The following is a 25986-nucleotide window of genomic DNA, read 5'->3' as shown; positions in this document are numbered from 1 at the left end:
GTTTTAGGTAACTAAAACATTTGATCTTCTGCAGGTTAGAGAAAGATCAGTCTTGTTTGATTACAGAAAAAGTCTGAATTGACTCTGAAATAGGACATGAACTTCAGTCACCCACAGGGGTTAATAAGTGTAAAATTGAGTCCTTTGTATGTCCCTCCATCTTCACCACCATCCTCTGTTACTATTCATTAAGCCAGGAGTTCCCAACATGAGGGTCAGGACCCCTAAAGAGAGTCCAAAGAGAAATCTGAGATTTCTTTAGGGATAAAAAAAAAAGAAAAATATGTATTACTGTTACCCAAAACTATGTTTATTTTTTCTGTTTCTGCTTCTCCATTTTTTGCTTACTTATTGTGAAATTACCTTTTCAGAGGCTTTAAAAAAGAAGCAATCCGAAAAGCAAAAACAAATCCCCTATTTATTAGTGCCCCATTTCAAAGGGCCACAAGCCAAAAAGGTTGGGGAACACTGCACTTAACTAAGAACATCACAGTACCTCCTGTATTGACTCTAAATACTGCCAGTGCAGGTAAGCTGCTAATTAGTTATGGACTGCATTTCCATGGCAAAAGCTATTTAGAGTTAGTCTCTCAGTCATTCATTCATACACACGCACTGCAGCAAGCTAAATACAAGGCACTTCGACATGTTGATATGAGGAAGGGATTGAACCGTCAACCCTGCGTTTAGCGAACTCACTGTACCTGCTGAGCCACAGCCAGAACTGTTAGTTGCACAAGAAGTGAATTCACTGTTACAGTATTTTTGGTTTGAATATAGCATGAAATGCTGACTGAAATACACTTCAACTGCAAAAATTGGTAATAAAAGCAAAAATGTTTAATCTTTGTGCCATTTCTTCTTAAAAAGATACATCACAAAGGAACAAGGCAACAAGATGAAAAAATCATTTTTCATATCACTTTGACTTTGTGAATTTCTCATCTGATTTGGGGGCTGTTTCAGCCATTGTGAGTGTGTATGTGTGTGTGTATATGTGTGTGTGTGTGTGTGGAAAGACGGGTTACTGAGGGATGAAAAAGCGCCACATAAACATTTAATACCTTAAGTAAAGCGGTGCAGGCCCTTTCATAGACTATGGAGACTGATGGGTCTCCACCACACTGTATTATATATAAATATGGATTTCTCCATGTGTCAATAACTCTGCATTATGTACGTGCACAACTGTGTGTGTGTCTGGAATGTGTGTGTTTTGTACATAAGCCAACTCTTTTTCTACTACTGCTTTGTATTTGAGACCAGGTGAGCCCTCCCTCTGTGATTGCCTACGTGCATGTGTGCAGATGAATGTGTGTATATGCATGCGCTTACAAGCCCTCTTTCACTGCCTCGTTGTGTTCGTGTGTTGTGTATCAGCACAAGTTTACTCTCGCTTCCACTGTGTGTATGTATATGAGTATGTGTGCACATAAGTCAGTGTTTTCCAGGTGGAGTTCTTCTTTTACTCTCCAGTGTGTGGATGAAGATTCTATTCATTATTGATAAAACTTTCTCTCCCTCTCGCCTTCCCTCTCTCTCTCTCTCAGAGCCATCTTGTTGACCTTTCTGGAATGTTCTACTGTTAAAAGCTCATGTTGCACTTCACTCTTCATTTTTTCATGAACTGCATGTTTGTCATCAAGACTTGTAGCAAACATTCAAACATTCACATAACTCCATTTCAGCTAAACAAATCGCAGATGTGTGGGGTAAGAGACCTCATGGGAAGACTTTCCCAGGATACTTTAAATGTAATATCATGTTTATTTCATATATTACAAAATGTAGGTGCACAGTGATTTGGAAACTTGATCTGGGTACTTATAGTGAACTATTATTGCTGCAGCATGTGTTTCTCTTTAAAAGGAACAGAATTTAATTTACCCCCAAAAGAGTTCTTCTGCTCATCTCAAATGTTATGTTTTGTATGTACAAAATATCTTTAACAAAATAAAAAATATAGTTATGTTTCAAACCTTTTTGAATCAAGCTATACAAGACAGTCAGTATAAGTTTGTTCCACATTTCCACAAGGCAATTCGTATTGTATTTGCAACACTATTCTGTCTGTCTGTCTTATTGACTGCATTCACAATCTAACTGGAAAAAACACACATGCAGTAACACACAAAGTATGTATTAACACACACTGATTATACTTAGAGGTAAGAGCAGCAAAAGACAGGAGAAGAAGGAAAAGAATAAAGTAAAGAAAGAGGAGGATGGTAAAGAGAAGAACAGAGGGAGAAGATTAAAGCATTTAAGTAGCTGAAGAACAGAAGAAAAGGAGAGAGAACAGGGAAGATGATAAGAGGGGAAGGATGCAGTAGAGAAACAGAGGGATAGATGGAAAAAAACACAAGAAAGAAGGAATAGAGGGAGAGAGGATGACAGACGCAGAGGAGGGCTGTTTGCGACATCTATTGTTTCTTAAACTGGAATGGGAAGCTGGGTTTGTTTTGCTCCAGGGCACACAGAGTGTTGAGAAACAGGAAGCCAGGGGAACTGCCCATCCTCGCGGACAGCTGGTGCCCTCCGATAGCTGTTCCCCTCTTCCTGTTAGCTACATACAATGGTTCCCACCCTGATCCAGGCCACCTGGAAACCAACCCGACTGACCACTCTGCACAGTCTCTGCACAGGCTTTGAGACAGCGTCACAAGTCTGCTAATAATATGGACGATATACTGTGCCGTGGGTTTGTGAACTAGGCTTGTGTTGTTAGGGTTTTCCCTGCCTGCATATAGGCCCACTTCTCTATATTTCAGACTGATTTATCAGTGATTAAAATGGTTCAGAGTAAAAAACAGTTACTATTTTCATCTCCTCTGTCTTGCGCTATCATGTAGCAGGCCTAACAAGGACCAAACTTCCTTCCCTGACTGACTGTCAGCTCTTTACTGCAAGTCACCAGCATAACTTCCCTGCAACTGTAGAGACAGGAAGAATTCACAGGGTTTCTGCTGCATAATTGCTTTCTGTGCTTGTATAATACCATGAACAGAGTCCCTGAAAGACCCAAGCTAGCCAGCACGGTCTCAACAGTACACTCTAGTGTTTCAGACTACACAGCAGCCCTGCTACACACCTGGCCTCGACAAACATCTCTTCTAATGATCAGATTCATGCTGAAAATAGATAAAACTTAAGATACGAAAACATGAATATGCATTAAGAAAATGTATAACATCCCAGGAAATGTCCAGAACAAAAGAGCAAGTACAACTGGCAGAAGTGCTAAACATACAGTTTGTCAAATAAAATAAGTGTTATACATTACTTCCTGTTAAACACAAAACACTCCTTTTTTTACAAGAAAGTGTACAAACCTCAGGAAGCACAGGGAAAATGAGAAATACAGCACCCAAAGTATTAACATGTACCCTCCAACATGAAAGTATTTGCTTAATCCACATGACATTTCACAGGAATTTATAATATCATGTTCAAAGTTTACTGCAGCAAAATCATGTCATTACAATCAACTGTACTTGTCACTCCTAACCTCAAATATGCTCACAGAGATGATGTGATACATCACTTAGAGACTGTTTCAGACATCCAGTGTCAGTTCTGATTCTGACTCATAATGACCAGAACTAATGATGACCCTGTTTTATGATTATTTCTTTGCTTGTTTTTTTTGTGGTGCTAATTTGTTTGTACTTTTCTGGACTATGCACTTAACTATGAAGAAAAGTTTCAGCCATTAGTCATGTATTATTGAAAAAAAGAAGAAGAAAAGTCCAGAACACTTAATAGGACATTTTTTATGGTAAATTATGGGCCCTCCTGCCAGCGGCTAAACATCATAGCTCACTGCCTCACTGTCATGCCCATAATCCCAATAAGGAAAAGGTCTTCTCGGATATTATTGCTATAGAAACTAGGTCGGGTTCACGTCCCTTTCAGATAAATGTAAAAGTGAAGAAACTTAATATGCTGTTTTCCAAAATTATTCTTATTTCAATACTTTCACACTAACATGCAAACAAACTCTGGCACTAGTGCTTAAATACAGTGATGTCTGTGCTTGTAATTTTTATTTGTCTTTCACGTCCTTTGTTGCCTGTAGTTTGTTGAAAGCACTCAATAAACAAAATTGACTTGGTGCAAGTGAAGTAATGGCACACAAGAAAATAGTAATGGCACACAATAATATTTTTAAGCAGAGAGTGGTCTGTGTTGTTTTGTTAAAAATGAGTTGTGGGTACCTCCTAATGTGCTTTACTTTCATGCCAGCAGGCTTTTTGTGCCGGAGTAGGCGTCAATTATTATAGATATTGGATATTGTTTTAGAACGAAAAAGGCTACGATTCCCAGCAGCCTTTAGAAGAACCACATTACGTCTTTAAAAGGCCTATCTCTTTCTTCTCTGGTCAAACAGTGCAACAAAACCACTGCTCACGTCTGCTGCTGTCTCAGATAAAATGTACACTGTGCAAACACCCACGGATTCACATGTACCACAAGAGAAAAATCATCAGGGAGAATAACCGAAATCAAATTGGATTCACGTCAATTTGACCGTCTATCATCGATTGTAATCACTGCAAAGGGTTGATTAAGAGAATAATAATCCTGTATCATCCGTTCTTTGTCTCATGCTCCTTCTGAGTTCACTTTGATTGTGATTCCTACTTCATTTTAACTGCGTCAGTTTTTTTATTCATGCACAAAGGGGATCGACTTATCTAAATATTTATTATCATGAAATGTTTAATACACTGTACAAGAAATTAAACATAAAATACATTATTGATGATGGACGCACTTTAAAAATATTATCGAGACAAGTATGTTGCCATGGTATTTGAGATTCTTCTAATGTAACAAGCAGTAACAAGGAAAATGAGAAAAAGAAAAACAGAAACTAAATGGGAAATTCATAAGACAGGAACATGTCTTTTTCCTTTTATCTTGCCAATACATTAATGGGACCTGATAAGAGGTTGTCAGCTACAAACAAACAAGGTGCTACTGTCTCTTGTCATGGGAATCAAGTGACTGTTTCTAATAATTGTTGGTGTCTTTAAAATGAGGCGCCTCCATCTCCATCTGCCTCACTCAGAAATCACTACGATACTATAAGAGATTTATTCATCGCTTTTTTTCTTTTTTTTTTTTACTTGTTGCTTGATAATGTGAAGTAGCCACCACCATGTTCATCTCACTCAACTCTCAGACTGGTGGCATTCGATCTGATTGGTTGCACAAACCACACACACACACACACACACACACACACACACACACACAGAGAAGAAGAGGCCAGTTGCAGAGAGGCAACGATAACAGGCTTATCGCCGGGTGAAAAATAGACAGAAATAGTAAAACTCTCTCTGTTCTGGCACCAGCTGAACAATCAACAATGTCTTAATTGCCATCAGGCAGACATTGCAGTCAGACAGTGTATAAAATAACAAAAACACAACCTGCAACTGATATTGATTCCTTTACCAATTATTTAATAACATTAAATTTGTACTTTTTATATAAGTTTTAATGGCCAATTTAGGCAAAGTTCCAGATCACAAGAAACTGCAAACAAACAGCAAACAGACAAACTGCATTAGTTAAGACAAATAGCTGCCACACAGTCAGAATAGAGGGCTGCAATGGGAGTAGGATCCTGCAGGTCCTACAGCACCCAACACAAATGTTGTACATGCAGGATGTTTATTATGTGATCAGCATTATTATTATGCAGGTGGAGCTTGTGGTCTGCATCATCATTGTGGGATAAGAGCAGAGACATTTCTTCATGTCTGTCTTACAACAATAGTCAGGTGCCTCTAAGAATCCTCCTGACACTGAAAAATACCTTCCTGGTGGGGGACAAAATCTGCAGTCCTTGTTCTGTGGAAAAGTGTATTCTAGATTTTAAAGCTAATATGAACCTTCAGCAGACCGAGTGAGTTAAATCAAGTGAATATTTTCTAAAGTTGGTCTTTTTAGTATAAAATTCTCTCTATGTGTTTCCACAGACAGTTTCTGAACTTGAACTATGTCTCAAAACCTTGGAAAGAGATCAACTATTTAATTATTCTTACTTTACTTGTTATTTGCCTTTTTTTCCACATAGACTTGAAGGTCTATGGGAGTATGCAAAGTTTTGTGAGCGGGTATTCTATATTTCTGGAATATAATTTGAAAATCTAAGTTCTGCTTTCTGGTTCTGGTTTATATTAACTTGTGGTGACCTGTAACCCCATCCAGGCATGGTATATTTCTGTGCTGGACATAATATTAAAAAAATCACCATCCCCTGTGCCTCAGAATACAATATCAGATAAATTTTAGTTTCAGTTTTTCTCATTTGCTCTCATCTTACTCTCTTATTAGATTTACTGGTTGGCTACATACATTTCCTTCAAACATCAGTAACATTAAATAGAATTGCCATTTCTGATCCAAATCTGATCTGTAAATAATAACAGTAACATTTCTGCTTTAAAGTCCAGTATCTTGTTTCTATCTGTTGCTATTGGAAACAATGTAAACCATCAGAGAAATGGGGACATGATCCAAAACTCTTATCTGATAATGCCTGAAAGCTGTTTGTCTTGTTTCTTTTTTACGTTTATAGGCATGTATTAGGTCTTATTTTCAGTCCAGGCTTCTTAAAGTGGCTTATTAAAATGCTGAGTAACTGTAATATAATTTCTTTAGTTTCTAAAACAAAATCTATAAGGGCTACAAGCGTCTTATTTTCTCTGCGGAATGGGGCAGACAGGATTGCAGAAGAAAGTATTGCTGCGAGCGGGAGTGTTCAGAATCTCTGCAGGAGCAGACAGGAGTGGGATCATGGAGCTGCGGGAGCAGGCGGTAAGGGTCGGAAATCCTACCAAGCAGGCAGACGGTGGTTTGAGGGGGAAAAAAAAAAAAAGGCAGTCCTTTGTGGACCTCTAGGTCAAAACTTACCAACAGAGACAGACAAAGACTTTTTTGTGTTACCACAGAATGAAATGAGCACCTCAGACTGACATACAGCCTGATCAAAACCTGTGTGCTGAGAGTTTCACAAAGCTGGTATTTACAACTGGGCTGTCATTCAGAAACCGCCTGTATCCAAGGCCAGATTACAAAGTTGCATAACACAGGGTTTAGAGACGCAAAACTTAGATCACCAAGCAATGGAGGAAAATGTATTTATTTAAAGGCAACTTCATGAACAGCAAGATGAAGTCAACACCTTGCGCAGCCTCACCATTTAGCATCTCTGAACAATTCTGAACCTTTGTTAAGGATTTCCACCGAAAAGATTTTTCTCCTTGAAGACAATTCCAACATTTTGCTACACAAACTTTGAGATTAAATTACATCACATCAACAAGGAGTGTTGGAACAGTTTGTTGATTAATCAATTTGTTATCTGACAGAAAATAATCAACAACAATTTTGATAATTCCTTAAGTCATTTATCAGGCTGAAATTTGTTGGTTCTTGCCTCTCAAATTTAAAGATCTGCCAATTTCTCTGTTTTATATCCTTGTAAATTGAATATTTATGTGTTTTGGTCAGACAAACAAGCAATTTGAAGTCATCATAATTGGCTCTGGGAACTTGTGCTGGGCATTTTTACCCATTAAAAAAAATCAATCAATGGAAAAATTATCCCAAATAATCAACAAAAGCATTAGTTGCTGCCTAGAACGAAAGCTATCGTGAAGGATAAAGGAGGCCCTGCTCTGTATCGGTGATTGATGATTGTTAGTCACATATTACAGGGCACTTGCTGCATATTATTTTACCTGCTCATATACATTACATAGATTTCTACATCCTCCCAGTGCTTTCCTTATGACTCATTGTTAGTTTTTACAAAGAGTGAGCTGACATTCAGTCCTCTTTCTAACTCTCTGTATTTCTCCCTTCATCATTCTCTCTTTGCTCAACTCAGTTAAACAGACAGAAGCTTGATTAGCACATTGTCAACTGTAAGAAATATCATATAAATGCCACCAGCACAGTTTACAATAGATGGCAGTGTCGAACTATCCAGGAACAGAACACACAGCAGAATGTTGAAGCTACATATTTTGGTTTAAATCTATAATTTTTCTCCCTCTGTCTCCTCTCGTTCTCTTTCCCCCTCTGTCTCTCTCTTTGTGGCCGATCCAGCGCTGTGGTTCCCAGGCTCGGCTCGACTGTCAATCAGCAACAGCCTACATCTCAGCGCTGCAGCTGAGCCAGGGCCGCATCATCCCGCCTGCCAATCACCCCTCTACACCTTCAAACCATCCTATCCATCTCTCTGTAAAGCAGCTCCGCACACTGCCCCCCACCACCACCACCGCCACAACCACCACCAAACCCCCTCCTCTTTTCAAAACAACCCCCTCCACAGAAGCACTGAGATACTGCTTTAACTCTCAGCCCAACATACACACACATTCACCGAGACATGCACATTCACACACAAACATTGCTTGAACAGAGAAAACACACTCACAATGAGATACAGATACAGAGGCATACATACACACACATGAACACACAAACAGGCAGACAGGCAGGCAGGCCAACACTGCACCACTCCCATACCTTCATTTGGGACTCCGCCTCTCCTCCTCTTCATCCCACCACCCAATTCAATAACACAGCCCCCCTCCAACAAGTCCTTCCCAACCCTCCGTTGTCAATCTTTTATTCAACAGAAGGAGAGTCAGATCACAGCACTAGACTTATCCTTCCATCTCAGGCCTCCATTCAGGTTTCTTTCACACAGATACTGTATGAACTCTGTCTGTAAACATCATTCTGATTACGTATGCCGCCAAGGCATAATGTGTTTAACACTGGGGTGAGACTGGACTGGCTGTAAACATCATAAAGATATGTAGAGGTCTTGACTCAGACTGGCCATTAACATCATTATAAAATGATATACGAAGGACACACTGGATATCAATAACGTAACAATGAGTGTAGGAATGGGCTAAGGCTGGAAATAAACTTTATGACATGGTTTTGTTGAAGACATGTTTATGATTGGCCACTGAAGGCTATGTGATGTATCATATTTCAGAAATGGGGACTTGTAATCAAATTAATTAAATTAATATGAAACCAAATGCCTACATGTAATGAGAATGGGGTCATTTGTACTGCTGAGCCTACAGAGAATTATGACACAACATTGCAGCTCTGTGCAGCGTTTTAGCCTTTAAGCATGTTGTTCTAATCTTAGAGCACATTTCTTACTACTACCTTTTCTCTAGCAGTGGTAAGCAGCCATTTTCAGTAATAGACTTTTTTTCCCCCTACAGGGCTTGGTGGAGACCAAAAAATAGCTAAAAGGAGACTGAAAAACAGACCTAATTCTCCTTGGATGGCCAGAAATATGGCTCCACAGGGATAATACTGTTGCTTTGTGCCTACAGGGCAAATAGACAATCCTCCCAAACATTAAGCTAACAGCCTTACAAAGCAGTGATTCCCAACCAGGAGTACTTGTACCCCAAAGGATACTTCTGCAGTTGCCAGGCAGTATGTAGAAAATTCAACAAAAAAATAGATGCTAAATACAGGCCTGTGGGTTACAGTCAAAGTTTTATGTCTGCCAGCTTGCAAATTCCTTTTGTTTGGGAGAAAACCATTTGAATCAATATGCTGAGTAAAGTGATTTATGCCTTTCAAAAGTCGCTCTCATAAATGAGACTATGTATAAAGAGCTGGTCATTACTGCAGACTAAACCACTGATATGAAACAGCACAGTACAACCTTTACTAAATAAAAGACTGAAGCATAAATTAAGCTGGCAAGTGTTTTATGTGTATCACTGGACTAAAACCTGCTAAAGAGATGACGTTTTATTGAATGTACAAGTGGATATTTTCTGCCAATACAATAAAGATTTATTTATGACTTGCTAAAACTACTCATTATGATGTTGTTGGTATGTGCAAGACTGGTCCAAGAAAAGATATAAACATCATCATGCTTCAAAGTGGACACAATGTGTTTATTGATTAAAAATTTCCCACTTTTAATTCCCCCACTTCACGGCAGAGGCAGTTCAGTTCATTCCTTCACACGAATTAAAGCTGTTTCCCCTGTTTTCTTCCTCCTCATTATGTCCTCATGCTTGCTTAAAGATTATTAGCTGTGGTCATTTTATCGCTGCAATTATTGCGTGCAGCACTGCAAGAATAACTAGATGAATTGTAAATGTGTTGTGAATCACTTTTCGCAGTTTGCCCTGAACCAGCCCACTAAACATGCAGAGTTTTTCCTCTCTTGTTTGAACTACTTCTAAAATGAGCCTTGCTCTTTGATTGCATCATGGAGTGCAGCTTTCATCAGATGCCTCATAGATTGCAGAGCCAGACAAGGTACTGGGGCGAATGTTAAGGCCACGGCAGTTGGGTGTATAATTAGACAGAGTTTCTGAATATTCGGTGTAGAAAACAATAATTGGCCTGCACCGATGGAGAACTGCTTTACACACACATAGAGGTACACAAATATGCACCAAAACACTCCTGCTTGAAAGATTAAATGATGCCAACAAGTACACATTAAAAATATTAACTTTTATCAAAGCAATATATTTTCATGGCAGTACAAGACTTTAATAAGTTTTATTTCCAAAGATGCTATAAAATATTACGACATATTTGAGACTACAAAATTCTCACAGCTCACATTAAGTGCTCTTCAGATCTTTGCAAGAACATGGCAAAGGCAAGAAATAATGCAATCTGTCTGGATAAGCTGCTTATGTCATCTTCTGACATGGTTATTGTTACTGATACATGTAGATTACAATTAGACGCAACAGACGATCTAGGGAAGTTTGCTTTTCATTAGTGACACAGGGCGGGAAATTATTCAGACAGCAGCCACATGCTCGGGCTCTTAAGACTGTCAAATCTCCTCCATTTCACCAGGAAACAGACTGTCATTTGAAGGTTTTCTATCTCAGTCTCTCATTGGCGAGTAGAACAGCAGCCAATGAAAAATACCCTGCATTTTAGATTAAGGTAGCAGTTAATTATTACATACTGATCAATCAAATAATTGTTCAATAAAATCTCAGTAAGACTGCCAAATCACAGTTTCCAGAAACCTGAGGTGGCACCTTCAGATTGCTTGCAGTTTTCTGACAACAGTCCAAAACCAAAGGTATTCAGCTCACAATGAAATAAAACAGAAAAAGCAGCAAATCCTCACCTCACATTAAAAAAGCTGGAACTACTAACTCAATGAGCCACAGGGAAAGCACTGTTAGGGTGTGCCCTCCAGTCTTTGCATATCATACCTAATACAGATTGAGGCTACTTTCTCCCTTGGTGGTAGCTTAAGCCTAAGGTTTATTTTTCACTGTTGATTAACTTGTTGAGCATTTTTTCCAATCGTTTAGTCTCTAACATGGTTCCCAGCGCCAAACACAATGACTTAATTCTATTGGTGAAAAACTGTGAAAAATGCCCATTTCCCTGACCATGAAGTAAAGTATTCAGATAACTTGTTCTGGCCTACCAGCATTCAAAACCCAAAAGACATTACAAAGACATAAAACAGAAAAGCAGCAATTCGTCACATTTTGAGAAGCCTGAAATGCCAAATTTTACAACTTGAATGATTAATCAATTAAATAACGGACAAAGTCAACAATTGATTTTCTGTTGGTTTACTAATTAGACAATAGTTTCAGGCCTAGTTGAAGCTCAGAACTGATTTCAGAATAAATACAGACAGAAACAGAGGAAAAGAGAGCTCATAGAAGACACAAATGTATTGGTGTTCATCCTTCAACAATTAACAGAAAGGTATTTCCAATATGATCCATTTCCTCCAAGAAGCCACAGTTAACATTCGCTGAAGACAAGTTACAAAACGCCTAAACACAGGTCCTTCCAATAAAAAAAAGAAAAAACAGATTAGGTAAATTGGCTTTTCTAATTTTTCTTCCGCTGAACGTTATGAAATTAGAGCACCTCAGAATGGTGTGAAATGATTGTTTCTTTGTAATTATCCTATAAGCTACTGAATGACTCAAGAAATATAATTCAGCGTCAACAAGGATTGGAGTACTTACACTTCCTCCTTCATACAGTACATAGAGTGTGTCTCAGCTGGATATTATTTTTGCCTTGTTTTAGTTCAATATTAAATAAACATTTCACCAGAAATAACCTCAAATACAACCACAATGTATGTGTTTACATGTAATAGCTATAAAGGAAAACACAAATATTAAGACTTGCCCTTTTCATTTGCTTTATATGTTTGATCTCTAAAGATACAAATATTCTCTCTTCAGCTTATGAATGCAAAATCCATACTGCTGAGAACTTAATGTAAAAATATTTTGTCCTACACAGTACCACTGTCTGAAGACACTTAGTTACACTGCAAAATGCTACGACCTTTTGTTTTGTTGTAACCCTTCCAACACATATGCACAGTCCTGTCACCCACTGGTAACCACTCTCCACCTCCTACACCCTCACATCTCCAGTGGTCAGTGCCATTCTTCTGACCTGTGCAACAATAACTACACATATCTGCGCTTCACAGGGCTGGAAGCAAAGATTATTTCAGTGTGAGGCCACTGCTGGTCACATTTACATTTTATATGTTGGGCAGTTAGCCGCTGTGCTCTTATACAATGTGACTAACAATGAGCTTGACAGCAGAGTAAGCTTAAATTTCTGGACTGCCAACAGTAAAATAAAATAAAAAAAACAAAACAAAACAAAGGATGCAAGAGTCCAAAGCCCCCCTGATAACAGACAGGACAGACATTTCTGTGCCAAAAGAATGATTCTGTATAATAGAAAAGGTGAGGAAATAAGCTCTGGGGAGAAAAGGCAGAGAGATCTGTGTTGTTTTTTTTCCCCTGAAAAAACACATTCACATATTCAAATACCGTCTAAGACTGTCTAACGCTCTAAAGATACTTGCTGAGCCACATATTAGTATATTTACATTTACATACATTATTCTTTATTCCATGTTCACATTCAACAGTAACAGTAAAAATTGTCCCTGGCAGCTTATATCTGTGCACAATCTTCATATAATTTTTACTGCATGTTTGCCCAGTCTCATTCACAGGCATACAGATGTTACTATGTATAATCCAGTTTAGTATAACTTCCAGTTTTAGCTTTAAACTGAAACCAGTTGGAGTTTTCTACGAGGTTGTATTTCAGCAAATAATATCTAAAACTTAAGTCAAACAAAATATATAACATGCATAAAGTTAAACCATTTCCATATTGACAGTATGTATTATTCTAGTCCTCTTTTCTTTGCATTTTGTCAAGAAAAAAGTAACATCTCAGGCAACAAATATTAGAACAGTGTGTTGCCAGGACATGTAATATGGTATAACATAAAGCAAGTTGCTAAGCTACACTGAATGTTAGCATTTAGCATGAGACACCACATCTGCAGTGGACTCATGGATAGGTTTGGTGTTTGCTTGTTGAGAAAGTTAGCCAACAGGAAAATCTCCCAAAAAACTTTTAAGCAGCCTTGAGCAAGACACTGACGTCCTCCTACCTGCTGAATCACTGTAACCTGCTCGGTAGCTGCAGCTAAAATTAACAACTCTGCTGAGCAGTGGACAGAGTAGCTAACTGGAACATATCAATCAGTATTTCTACACAAAACATTGGACTGTTGTTTTCTATATATAATGCGAAGCCTAGACAGACAAGTACATCACTTTCTGAAGGCGTAGTTCTTAGCTTTTCCTTTGAGTCAAATCTGTTGCTGGGTACATATGAGGGTGGTGGATTTTTCCTAGATGATGCGTTTGTGTGTGTGCATGTGTGTGTGTGTAACTTCGAGCACCTGAATGTGAATCGAGGAAGGCTTGCAACTGACGGTGAGTCATCATCGCCATGGTGTTAAGCCTCCCGTTCCCGGGGGAACAGGGTTACCGTCTCTACACCACTGGGGATTTTTATTTTTACATTTGAAAAGCAAACCGGGGCCCGGCTCACAACAATCCTCCACTCACTCCCTCTCTCTCTCTCTCTCTCTCTCTCTCTCTCTCTCTCTCTCACTGTCGCTTCCTCCTCCATGACTGAGCTGAATCACACACACACACACACACACACACACACACTAACACACACAAACAGCAAGACACTACACACATCTGCTCATTTCAGAGCACCACGTCCTTATCTTTGTCTGTGTGATATTCAATATGTTTCAGATATCAAAACATGAACCTATGCAGATGAGATGAAGGGGGCAATATCACAAACTCAATAACAGCCACTGCTCTGTCATTTGCTACTGAAGACCACATACTGTAGCTGCAGTTGAGGTGTTGAGTTCAAAGTGCACACAATGAGGTGATGAGAACACTTCCTGAAAATAAGGCCTTTGAAACCTTTTTAAAAATCCAACACTCAACAGGAGCTTGGAAATTTTACCTGTAGCAATGTTGCTGTTGTTAACTGTTGAATATCTTTGGGCTGTAAACTATTGGTAGGAGAAAAAAGAGACATTTGAAGACATCACTATGGACTTCAATAGAGAATTTTTCAGAGGCTTTACAGATAAAACACTGGGCTGGATTAGACAATAATGAAAATAATCATTAGTTGCAGCACTAGCACAGACATATGAGTGGTTTTAATCTTTTCATCCTCAGCTAAATAATGAATAAGGGTATTTGTTAAACTATTGACTACTATGGAATTTACTCAGTAGGTATCCATACAGTATGCTAACAACTCTAGTACTGGAAAAAGTAGCTGCTGACTCTTTTTCTGACACAGAAACTTGAGTTTACAGGTTATAGGTTACAGAAAACTTCTAGGTTTTTTTTATAGGTACTTATGGCCAACAGCAAGCCACTCACAGCTACAGACACAACTACAGCTACAAGCTACAACTCTTTTTCGCTGTAGTGGGGCACAAAACACAATGTTTACCAAATTCATCTGAAATTACACATATATTATGAACTGAAAAAAGTAAATTGATAAAAACATCATCGTGTTTCTATGTAGTTCAAATGAAAATTACATTCATAGCTTGGTGACTGGGTTTTTGTTTCCGAAACACTCCTTGACTTCATTCCTTATGTTTTTATGTAAACAGTGTTAAACATTTGAGTTTTTGTGGTGCTTCGACAAGGAGTGATTCATGTCCATCCAAGGTGTTAAGTGCTAAAGCTGCCAGTCACCTACAGCAACACCCGGCAGAACGAAGAGAATGCACAAAATGAACATGATTTTTACTTGACGTGATTTCTCCAGTGTCACACGGCTACTAGAAATAAAACATGTACAACACAGGAATGGCGTCAGGTTGTTCTGGATTCTTCTGGGTAAAAAGTGCCAAAACAGCAACACAGTCACCATTATGATCTGTCACAATGGCAGCATTTTGCAAAGTGTCTCAATATAGATACACCCAATAATTTGCCTATTTTCAAGACTGTGGTTTACATTTACATCTCTCTTTAGAAAGCACAGGCCACAGTAGAGGCCTGTAATGAAATTTTCAGAAAGAGGTTACCAGTAGTTACGTGTGATGTTGCACCAATGTTCAGCAATCACAAACACAGAGGAAACTATTGTTAGACGACAGAGAGATACCAATTTTCTCACTGACAGAGACTCGGGAGAGTAGAATGCAGAAATGTTTGACTCAATGGTCCAAATCTTTACTGGAAAAGTCTCACTTTCTTACTCAACAAGTTCACACATTTAATTCCCAGAGATGTTACACTGGCATTTTGGGAAATGTAAGTAATCAATAACTTGACTGGAAGCAGACATAACAGGTTGAAGCAAAGTGGAAACAGGCTACTAAATAACTTTTTTTTCCTATTTCATCAGAAAATCAGTACAAAGAAGGGCTGAACAACACAGACTGAGAATCTGAGGGAGGGATTTTCTTTAAAACATAATTGTGGTTTGTCCTTCACAGCCACTGATTTCTTGGGAGACATGTTTTCAGAAGGTTTCTGGTTTAAGCTCATTTCAAGAAAAATGTGAATGGAATGCCAGAATTTTATATAAAATGTAAGAAATAACTAGAAAACATCCATGGTTTCCAAAGCAAAGGAAAAATGTGGCATTCAAGAGACCAAAAAGAGCCAAAATATGCCATCTTTAGCTGTTTATTGCCTTTTAAACTTCTTTTTGGCTGTTTTTGAGGCAAAGCACGCTAACTTATATTCAGGGAAGGCCAGGCGCACCTGTTTCTTCTTATGAACTCAGTATATGCATTATATTAATCCTTGTGTTCACCACATGTGCCATTAGTTCTGCTAGCAAATATTTTATATTGATGCTATATTTACAGTCGTGTGAGTATATTTTACAGGTATGACAGGTGCATCAGGAAGCAGCACAACTTCAATATAAATGAAAAATAACTGAAAGAAGTTTGTGTGACATGGTGTAAATAAATATATAAAAGCTTTTGAATGAATGACAAAACAACAAAACACAAGATATTTTGTAGATACATACTTATTTAAACTTAATTTAAAAAATTTAAATAATTATTCTTTAAACTGCAATAATTGGGTTAAAATAGGTGAATAATGGCCATAACAATCCAAAAATCAAGAATTTTTCTAAATAAACAAATGAGATGACTGCTTTATCTGTTGCTTGCTGAAAGATTAGAAGAGCCTTACTGTATCTCTTTGGTCCATCTTCGAGGCAGAAGGAAAGTGTGAGAGTGGCGTCCTCCTCAAAAAACTCTGTAGCGAAGGCATCCCACCACAAACTGTCACTTTCCTGTTAGAGGACAAACAGAAACAAAAGGTCATGAAGACAGGTACGCAGACGCATGAATGAATGAACTGATATGAATAACTGGCTCCGGTTCATCAGCAACTCTAAAATATGCACCATGTAAAAGCATGTCACTTTAGTTACCATGAAAAGGACCATGTGTTGTTTCAGTTTGATATGAAACTCTTCATTTTCTTCTATTATTTAATAACCCAGTGAATTTCCTTTATCCAGGTTGTTGCTCTTGTGCTATTACATTTTTTTACATAAATTCAATATTGATCCATTGTGATAAGACAAAGATATTGTGGCTATGCAGGCTTTTGTATGAGACAAGATAAAAAAAGAACATTGTTTTTTGATATATGAAGTCAGCAGTGCAGGGCAAGTATTCCCTTTATTGTAGATTGTTTTGTTGGTTCCTTTTCATTAAAATGAACTTCATGAGCTTTATTTAAATCACAGTGTTTACATTTGAGTTTACAAAGTGCTTCAACGATCAAGTATGGACAGTAAAACAGCCAAATGCGTTATATGTTTAAAACAAATTATGACAGGGCAATAAAAAGACATTGCAGAGCAGAGGAATAAGAACAAAGGGCTAACAGCTACAAAAATAAATAACAAGCATATGGAAATGACTCTATAAATCAGGTTTTAAAAAGTGATCTCAAAGAGGATGCTGGCTGCTGGCCTAAAAGCTTGCAATACAGGTCGATGTAAACCCAAAGCCTGGTAACACCCTTTACTTTTCTTAAGCCTGGACTTTGGGAGAGCCCTGCCTGAGGCTCCTACAAGTCTGAAATACAAGCTGAAGTCCAACAGCTTTATAATTCACTGCTGCCGCTACTTTTCACAGCAGGTGAAGATATGTTTAGCTTGTACCTTTAAAAGTGCTATTATCAGTCATAATTATTATTACCATTATTAATAGTATAATCATTTGTAGTAATAGTAGTAGGAGTATGTTCTTTTAAATGTTTTTAATTTCTAAGTATCAGTAAACAAATTAGAAGTAATTAACTTTAAACTGTAGTAGTGGAAGTAGCAACAGTAGTAGTGCCCTAATAGTAATAGTGCCACTAGTAGTAGCAGTCGTACTATCAGCAGGAATAGTAGTTGTATTTAGTTCAAGTAATTTAAGCTGTAATGCCAACAATACCAATACTTATTATACCTATTCACTAAAAATTACAGCATCATTAGTAGTAGTTATTCATACTGAAATCAGCAGCTGTAGTAGTAGTAGAAATAGTTTGGGTTGTAACACTACAAGCAGTAGGCTAGTAGTAGTAGGCTGTAGGCAAGTATAAGTGGTAAGAGTAAAAATAATAGAGGTAATAGTTGCGGTAGAATCTGTAACACTAGAATTAGTATTACTATTAGTAACAAGCGATAGTAGTAGTAGTAGTAGCAGTAGTAGTAGTTGTTGTAGCCACAGTAACAGCAGTAATAGAAACGCATTCATATATTTGCCCTGAAATTATTCCTTTAATAGCCATTCACCCTCTTCCTCCACCTCACTAAAACCCCTGATAATGTTGGCGGGAGAACATCCACTCCCCTTGCCCTCCCCCTGCCCTCCTCCCCCTCCACCCAACAACGTTCAACTGATGCTAATTTCCTCTGACACGTTATGACAGATCGCCACGTTTCATTCTGCGCAGGGCTGAGGGATGGCAAGCACTTCCCAGATGTTGACAATTAGCGTTGTCACCATCGAGCAGTGTCAAGCCCAATAAGCAGCGACCGGGGGGCGCCCCGCAGGTCAACGTGTCTCAAACACAATGAGTTGGATGCAAAGGGGAAAAGATGTGGTAAGGGGGACCTGAACCTGCACCTTCATCAATCAATAGGTGATCATGAGTTAGTGGGGAGGTCTTTTGGCTGGCTACCAATCAGCTGAACTGCGGACTACAGACTGAACTGAGAATTTATTTTAATTTTTTATTTTTATAAGGCATTTTAGACATTGAGGTTTGTTGCTTGCTGTTAATTTTCAGCCTCTTGAATATGAAGATTTCCTGCTTCTCTCTGTTTTTTCATTATTTTGAATTGAGTATTTTTGAGTTTTTGACTGTTGGTCAGACAGAACAAGGCATCTGAAGACGTGACCTTGGACTCTGAGAAACTGGGAACGAATTTATCACTATTTTCTCACATTTTACAGACCAAGAGACTCATCGATCTATTGAGAAAATAATTAGCAGATAAACTGATACTGAAACTTACAGTCCAATGCTTGATTGTCTTTTTGATTAATCATTTAATTTGGTCTATAAAATGTCAAAAAAAGAGCAAAAAATGGCTATCACAGTTTCTCAGAGTCCAAGATTACATCTTCATATTCCTTGCTTTGTCCAATCAACAGGCCCAAATGTATTTACTGTACTGTTTTCCTGAAAATGTACAACAATATGAAACAGAGAGAAGCAGCAGATCTTCACAATTGGGAAGCTGGAAGCAGCAAAATGTCTAGTCTTTTTTCCTTTTTGCTTACATAACTGATTTAAAAAGTTAAATTGAAATTTGAATTAAAGTTCTGTTAAAGTTGAAGCAGGTACACAGCAATTATGGCCTTTCAGTGTTTGAAAATTTTGGTCCTCCTTTTTCTTCAACAAAATTTTCAGCACCCCAACATTGAGCCAGTCGCACCAGTGCTGCAAGTTTAATCAAAAATGGGACCATCTCTGCCAGAAACATCATGTTTGGCATACTGACTTCATCAAAATCAATCTATCAGTGTAACTTCTGAGTTTAAATATCAGACCAGTGCTAAAATACATCACTAAGCTTTTTCTGTAAACAAAAAAAAAAAAGGAATATACGATATGATTACGTGCCAGGGTACTCTCCGTGTATATGTGCATCTCTGGGATATGTGGTATTGTATGGAAGTGTGTTTACATAGAGTTCATGGCAGACATGGTGAGAATGAGCTGCCAGTGTAGGTGGTGGTGTAGCATCAAAACAAAACAATCCCTGCCTGAAAATCTTTACTTGAAAGGGAAATATGCCGCTCAAAGACACAACACTGACCGGCTGTCCACTGGGAATGAACTGCAAGAGCTGCTGTGTTGTATGTGTGTGTGTGTGTCCATGTGTATGTGTGTTTGACTGACTGTGTCATACGGTGGGAATCAGCAGGTGTGAACAGCCAGCATGTGTGTGGTGTCCGTTTCATGCGCATACATCTATTTCAGAAAGACGGGAGAAGAGTGACACACCAGGACAAAATAGACAGGGGGAGAAAGAGAACGACTTTGGTGCTGCTCAGCATTCAGATTGAGTTCAACCCATAATCCAGTACCATGAGGGGGCGGGGACTCTGGGGATTGACAGTCAAGTGAAGGGTGAACAAAACACTTTCTACACACACACAGAAGCTCTCAACAATCTCACTGTGCAACCTGCTCTGCACAGACATTTTCTATACTGGAACTATTTTTAATGAAACATTTCTTATGATAAACAGAGCAACAATGATTAGTCATGTACTCAATTAGTTGATCAACAGCTAAGTGACACTTTCCTTTGTTAATCAAGTAATTGTTTCAGTATTTTTCATCATCATATACAACTGGAAACTGGACATCTTTGGGTTTTGGTCTGTTGGTCAAATAAAGCAAGACATCTGAATATTTCAGAATGTGGTAAATCAAAATATTTTTCAGTGTTTACTGACACTTTATACACCAATTGATTGGTCAGTAAAGTAACACTGACATTAAAATTAAAGTCACATAAAACGGGGGGAAAGTAGCTAATCATGCATTTGAGAAGCTGTAACAAGAAGATGTTTGATGTTTCTGCTTGTAAATGATGTGATGATAAATCAATTATTAAAATACTGTAGTTGTTTATTAATTTTCTGTCAGTTAGCTTATTAATTAATCAAGTCGTTTCAACTCTATTGCTTTTTATACTGCAGTCAGGAGTAAGTCTATCACAGAGTGCTACAAGACAGTTTATTTAACTCAAAATGAAGCAGTAAGATTGGTTTTTATCTGTATAATGTACAGTTTCATAACAACACTGAATCACTAGCAAAGCTAATTTAAGCACAGACATGTCAACTGACCGCGGTGAGCCAATATGGCCGCCTTGGTAGCGTACAAACTCTCACTTTCGAACTTATTAAAACTATGTGAAACGTTATAGTATCGCTGAATATATAAGACGACATAAAAGGAAATCCCGACAAACCTTGTATCCTTGTCAGCCAGTTGCGGAACTAATTCGAAAAACGATATTTTTCTTCATCGCCTCCTTCTAATGTTTACCTGCGCGTTTATACCTCCTTCCGGCATTACACCTTCAAAATAAAAGCTCCAACGAACAAACAATTACTTCAAGAACAAATACTTTGCAGATTCACATTTTAAAAACAAAACATGCGACCAGCTTCTAAAAACTGATGCATTGTTGAATGTGTCCAGAGTAGTTCAAATTAATTCCATCTCCAGTACCTACAGCAAAAAACACAGAATATCTCCAGCTTTATCCTTTACTTTCTGCAACTTCATGTTTTGTGGTGCCAAACACAAAACTGTATTTCACCTGAATGTCTCTGTTGAACTTTCCCTGCTGCTGAAACAGGTTGGAGGATTTCATGAATAAGCGTGATCCCCATTTTGACATAAACTGCCTGGATTTAGTGCTGGAGATAAATTTTTCGAGTGCTGTCATCCTGAGGGCTCCCATCACTCCGTTTTATAGACTCCGGTATTCATTAAGCTTCCTCTTACTGTTTTAATGAAAAGTGTTTTACTTAAGCTCCCACTTCTCTGTTTTACAGACTACTGTCTTCTTTAAAATCCCCCTTATTCACTTTTACAGAAGAGGGTTAGTTAACCTGACCGTCATTCTGATTTAAACAGTGTTTCACTCATGCTGGCTTCACTTTCTGCTTTCCACTATGGTATCTTTGTTAGACTCACTTTTACTATTATTTTGAAATAATTCCTCGCAGTGCCCTTCCCTCCTTGCTTTCAAGCATTTTCCTTAAACTGAGCAATTTAACAAAATAATATTTCTGCTCAAACTCAATATAGTTAATTTTGGCATTCTACTGATATTTGGCTCAAAACCACCCAAAAAATAAAGAGCATGTATTTCACAAAGAGCAGAGCTGACAGCAGTGTGTCTATTGTCTTGTCTCCATTAGCTCTGCTCAGCCCAGCAGGGTTCAACCATAGATGATATGGTTTAGTTTGTGTCTCTGTTGAAAAGCCTCCCACCCAGACAACAGAGGAATCTGAAAATAACAAGCACATTTCAGGCGACATGAGCAGCATTTAGTTTCAGCATTCACAACAATAAAACAAACGACACTTGGCAGTTCCATTGCACTTCTCCAAATCACTTATTTTGTGAATTAAATACACATTTAGTAGTGCAAGCTAATAAAGCTAAATGTTGCTCAAAACTTTTCCATTTTATCCAGGGAAAGTTCCATTTAGAATCAGTAACCATTAATCCTCCAAACTGGAGCTTTTGGGCAGCTTTTGGGCAGCGCCTCGCCAAGTTGTGAAACGTGGCTGGCCGAACCATGGACAGGCCAGGTTTGGCCCGGATCTAAAGACAGAGGAGAAGCTGGATCGGAGCCAGACGTGCTGCAGAACAGCTAAAGCCTGGGCCAGTGGATACAAGCCATATGAATCCTCTGGCTGGAGCTGAACCTACCACACGGAAGGCTCATGCTGCTGTGGATGTTGTCTTCAATTTCAATCCCTTGACTACAGCAGGAAATGTTAGGAGCTTTACTTTTATTCTGTCAGTGGTAGCAGGTTATAAAATTGTAAATGACACATATTTACTATGAAAAAAGAAGCCTGTGCTGTTCGGTCTTCCAATATCCTATCAGCCCTTTGTTTTTATCTCTGCCTGTCTCTCTTCATATCCACCACCCTCTCTCTGTCTGTCTCCCGTCCTCTCTGCTGCTGCTCACTGACAGACAACGTCCTGCCTTCATTTATGCCTGCGGACTCTCTGACGAATCACGTGGCGTGACGATGTTTGTTGTCAAATGCTACAAATCAGGCCAGCTCTGAGGGACCCGAGGTGAACCGACATGGTCGCAGCCGTGACGGCCGTCAGCCGATAAGGCTCTATTGATTCAAACGGATCGCACCCCATCTGAGGGGGATTTATCAATGTGTCAATTGCCCACTAGCCAACCACAAATCAGCCAGGCCCCGGGGATTTATAGGAAATCCAGAGGATTGGAGGGACAGCATAGGGAGGATCCTGAGTAAAGAGCAACAGAGCCGAGGGTTAAGTCCTCGCATATAGAAATGTCCATACAGGATGGATAGGCAGATGACACAATGTGGCAACAGAAACACAAAGAGAAGTTGCGCTGTGCATCAAACTGCACAAGAATACTGCTGTGTACTGCATGTATACACAAATATATTCAAATACCCATGTTTTACATACAGTGCAACCATCTTTATTTCGTGTTTAAAAATTGTGTGCATTCACACACAACACAGCCACATAAAAGAAGACCACTGTTTTCTCTCCCCGGCCCTATCTTTCAAACAATCCATAAACCACTAATGTCTCTATGTTTAACATGAGCCATTTTCCCAGCAAGCTTTTGTCAGTCTGTATTTTTTCGCCGTTGCTTCCAGCCTCTTGTGGCAGAAAAGCCTCCAAGAGTGTAGGCGTGTCTGGGGCCTGACCTTGGAGAATTACCAATGTCTGAAACCCCATTCAGCTCCTGAATAGCATGTAGCCCAGCTGACTGGTGGGCCAAGGAAGTTTTACTGTTGTCAAAGATTCAAACAGCTTCAGGTTATTGGGGAGCATAACAGCTTAACAGAAGCAAAGACTCTCTAGATGTTTGGAAAGGATCTTTAGCAAGGTAGCTCTTGTTTGATTGTATGGTGAAGGACATTGATGGACAAAACATTTCAATTATAAGTTTAATAAAATTATAGTTTTATTCTAGGCAGTCGCACTTAATATGCACAATAGAAAATATTTTCATTTGTTTTGTGGCAGCACCTTGATTGGAGGACTTTTTAGCAAATGTAATTTATGTCTGAAATGTCCATGATATGATGTATTCACACATTTGTTAAATAAATCTAAGCTAATTCAAATTTGAATACCAATCAAAGAAACATTTTCATATTTAATTCAATAGATTAGTGCTGAAACAATTGGTTGATCAACAGATAATCAGCCAGACAATAATCGATCATATCAGTTATTTAACAAGCAAAAGATTTGATTCAATAGCTGGATTAAGATTTTCAAACGTGAGGATTGGCTGTTTTTGCTACTCTAAATCAAATGTCTTTGTTTTTTAAACTCTTGATTGAACAAAAACAAGCAATGACATCAACTTTGGCTCTGGGAGTTGTGATGGTTTTTTCATTTTCAAAATTTTTGGACGTAACAGATCAGACAAACAATCAGGTGCTTAAAAGAAAAACAATCACTAGATAAAGCAAAAGTGAAAATAACTGTTACAGGCCCGCACTTGATGTTTGTCCAATAAAAGAACAGAGTATACTGTAAGACTGACTTGGCTCTGTGCAAAATAAATATCCACACAAGGTGGTTCCTGAGACAAAACTTTACCACACAGGCACTGTATCTATTATGGGGTCCTTAGGATGACAAAGTACACGAACCACTCCTTTAGACTACATAGACAACACCACTTTAATCATGTCAGAGTCAGTGCGCACTAATGTTTGATATCAGCACAGGTTTATCCTCCTGGGTCTTAAGTGTTCTTATATAATGCAAAGTTAACATGTTGCTGTATTTGGCCACAGCACAGCCACCAGCCAAGCATTATGCAAATGAAGAGAAATGAATGCAGCGAGGTAGAGAGAGAGAAAAGTCATTGCCCTTCAACAGCCACTGCACGTTCACCAAGAATGAACTTTCTCCCTATAAATGAAGTCCATGAAGAAGCTCCCACATTAGATTGCATGTCTGCCAATTTACTTAGGCACTGGTCCCATTTTCTCTCTCTCTTTTTTTAGTGTCAGAAGTTACAAGCAGCAGACAGAGGCCGCTGTTTGTGTAACAGTATAGGTTTAGGGTCAAGGTTAATACACAGAAATCATTAGTCTGCTGTTTTAATGCAAGAAACATGCATGAAGATAAGCTGCAGAGTACATTCAACACTGCTGACTTTCACCCAGAAGGTTACAGGATTGATCATTGACAGCAATAATAACACTGTCTTGCTGAAGTGCCCTTGATCAATATACACACTGACTTACTGACGAATGAGACTCAGGTAAACAAAAATAATAATCAACAGAAGATAATAGACAACAATTTGGCAACTTAAAAAAGAAAACTAACTCCCTGAACCTTCATTAAACATCAAACAATATTTCTAAGAGATGTGAAGACTTTAAGCAAGAGTGTTTTTTTTATCTTTCAGAAGAAAGTTTTAAAATAAGGCCAGAACAGGTAAAAAACAATATTTCACAAGATAGCAGACATTTCCTAAAAACTAAACAATATTTTATGGTGCAGAAGAAAGTGTTTGTTTTTCTCTCAAACATGTTTGTCATCTTGTGACAAGTCAGATTTATCTGTGATCCTGACCCATAACAGTGGAGGATTTCATGCTTTTCTCTGTTTTATGTAATAAAAAAATGAATATCTTTGGGTTTAGGACTGCTGGTCAGCCAAAACTGGCTATTTGAAGATGTCACCTTGGGATCTGGGACATTTTTCTTATCATTAAATGATTAAACAAATGTTTGAATAAAAAATATTGTGCAATCATTAGTTGCAGTTTAGTTTTTCATATCTGCTAATTAAAAGGCAAAAAGCTGAAATGTGTACAGGTTCAGTAAACAGCCTAGCTGTTTAAAAAAATGTCTCAGCTCAATAGAAACAAACAGGAATGAGTCAATACCACCGTCAAAGGCACAAGAATAAGGCACCATCTTAAGTGACAACAAATATCAATAAGGAGGAAAACACTAAAAGAACAACAAAGTGCATGAATGACAAAGCAGGGAAATAAAATTATTTACTGCACCCATGAGAAATTACAATGAAAAGGAAATTGAGGATTCGGGTTCCGACTTGGACGCACTAACACTATTCTGCCACTGTGGCCTGTTATTCCCCACCGCTGAGCTAATTAGACCAATAAACAATCAGCACATGGCACACTTCCTCCCACGGCTTAACAAGAAGCTCAATCAATACTGGATTTCATCAAATCCACTGATATTGTTCAGTTTAAATGAATGTGCTCTG

The 25986-nt window shown here is 38.4% G+C and overlaps 1 protein-coding gene across 4 annotated transcripts in view; it reads right to left on the bottom strand.

Annotated features, from left to right (window-relative positions):
• ldb2a (LIM domain binding 2a) overlaps window positions 1-25986 on the bottom strand; it is an 89318-nt gene that overhangs the window by 51041 nt on the left and 12291 nt on the right. For all 4 annotated transcript variants that reach the window (XM_018687645.2, XM_018687644.2, XM_051072530.1 and 1 more), the window contains exon 2: window positions 16635-16737. In XM_018687645.2, the coding sequence (XP_018543161.1) occupies window positions 16635-16737 (103 nt within the window). The remainder of the gene's footprint in view (window positions 1-16634; window positions 16738-25986) is intronic.

The sequence above is a fragment of the Lates calcarifer genome, linkage group LG8 (assembly GCF_001640805.2).
Source record: "Lates calcarifer isolate ASB-BC8 linkage group LG8, TLL_Latcal_v3, whole genome shotgun sequence".
In the NCBI taxonomy this organism is placed as follows: Eukaryota; Metazoa; Chordata; class Actinopteri; family Centropomidae; genus Lates; species Lates calcarifer.
Note: the sequence above shows the minus strand (reverse complement) of the source record. Positions and strands in the feature narration are given on the sequence as shown.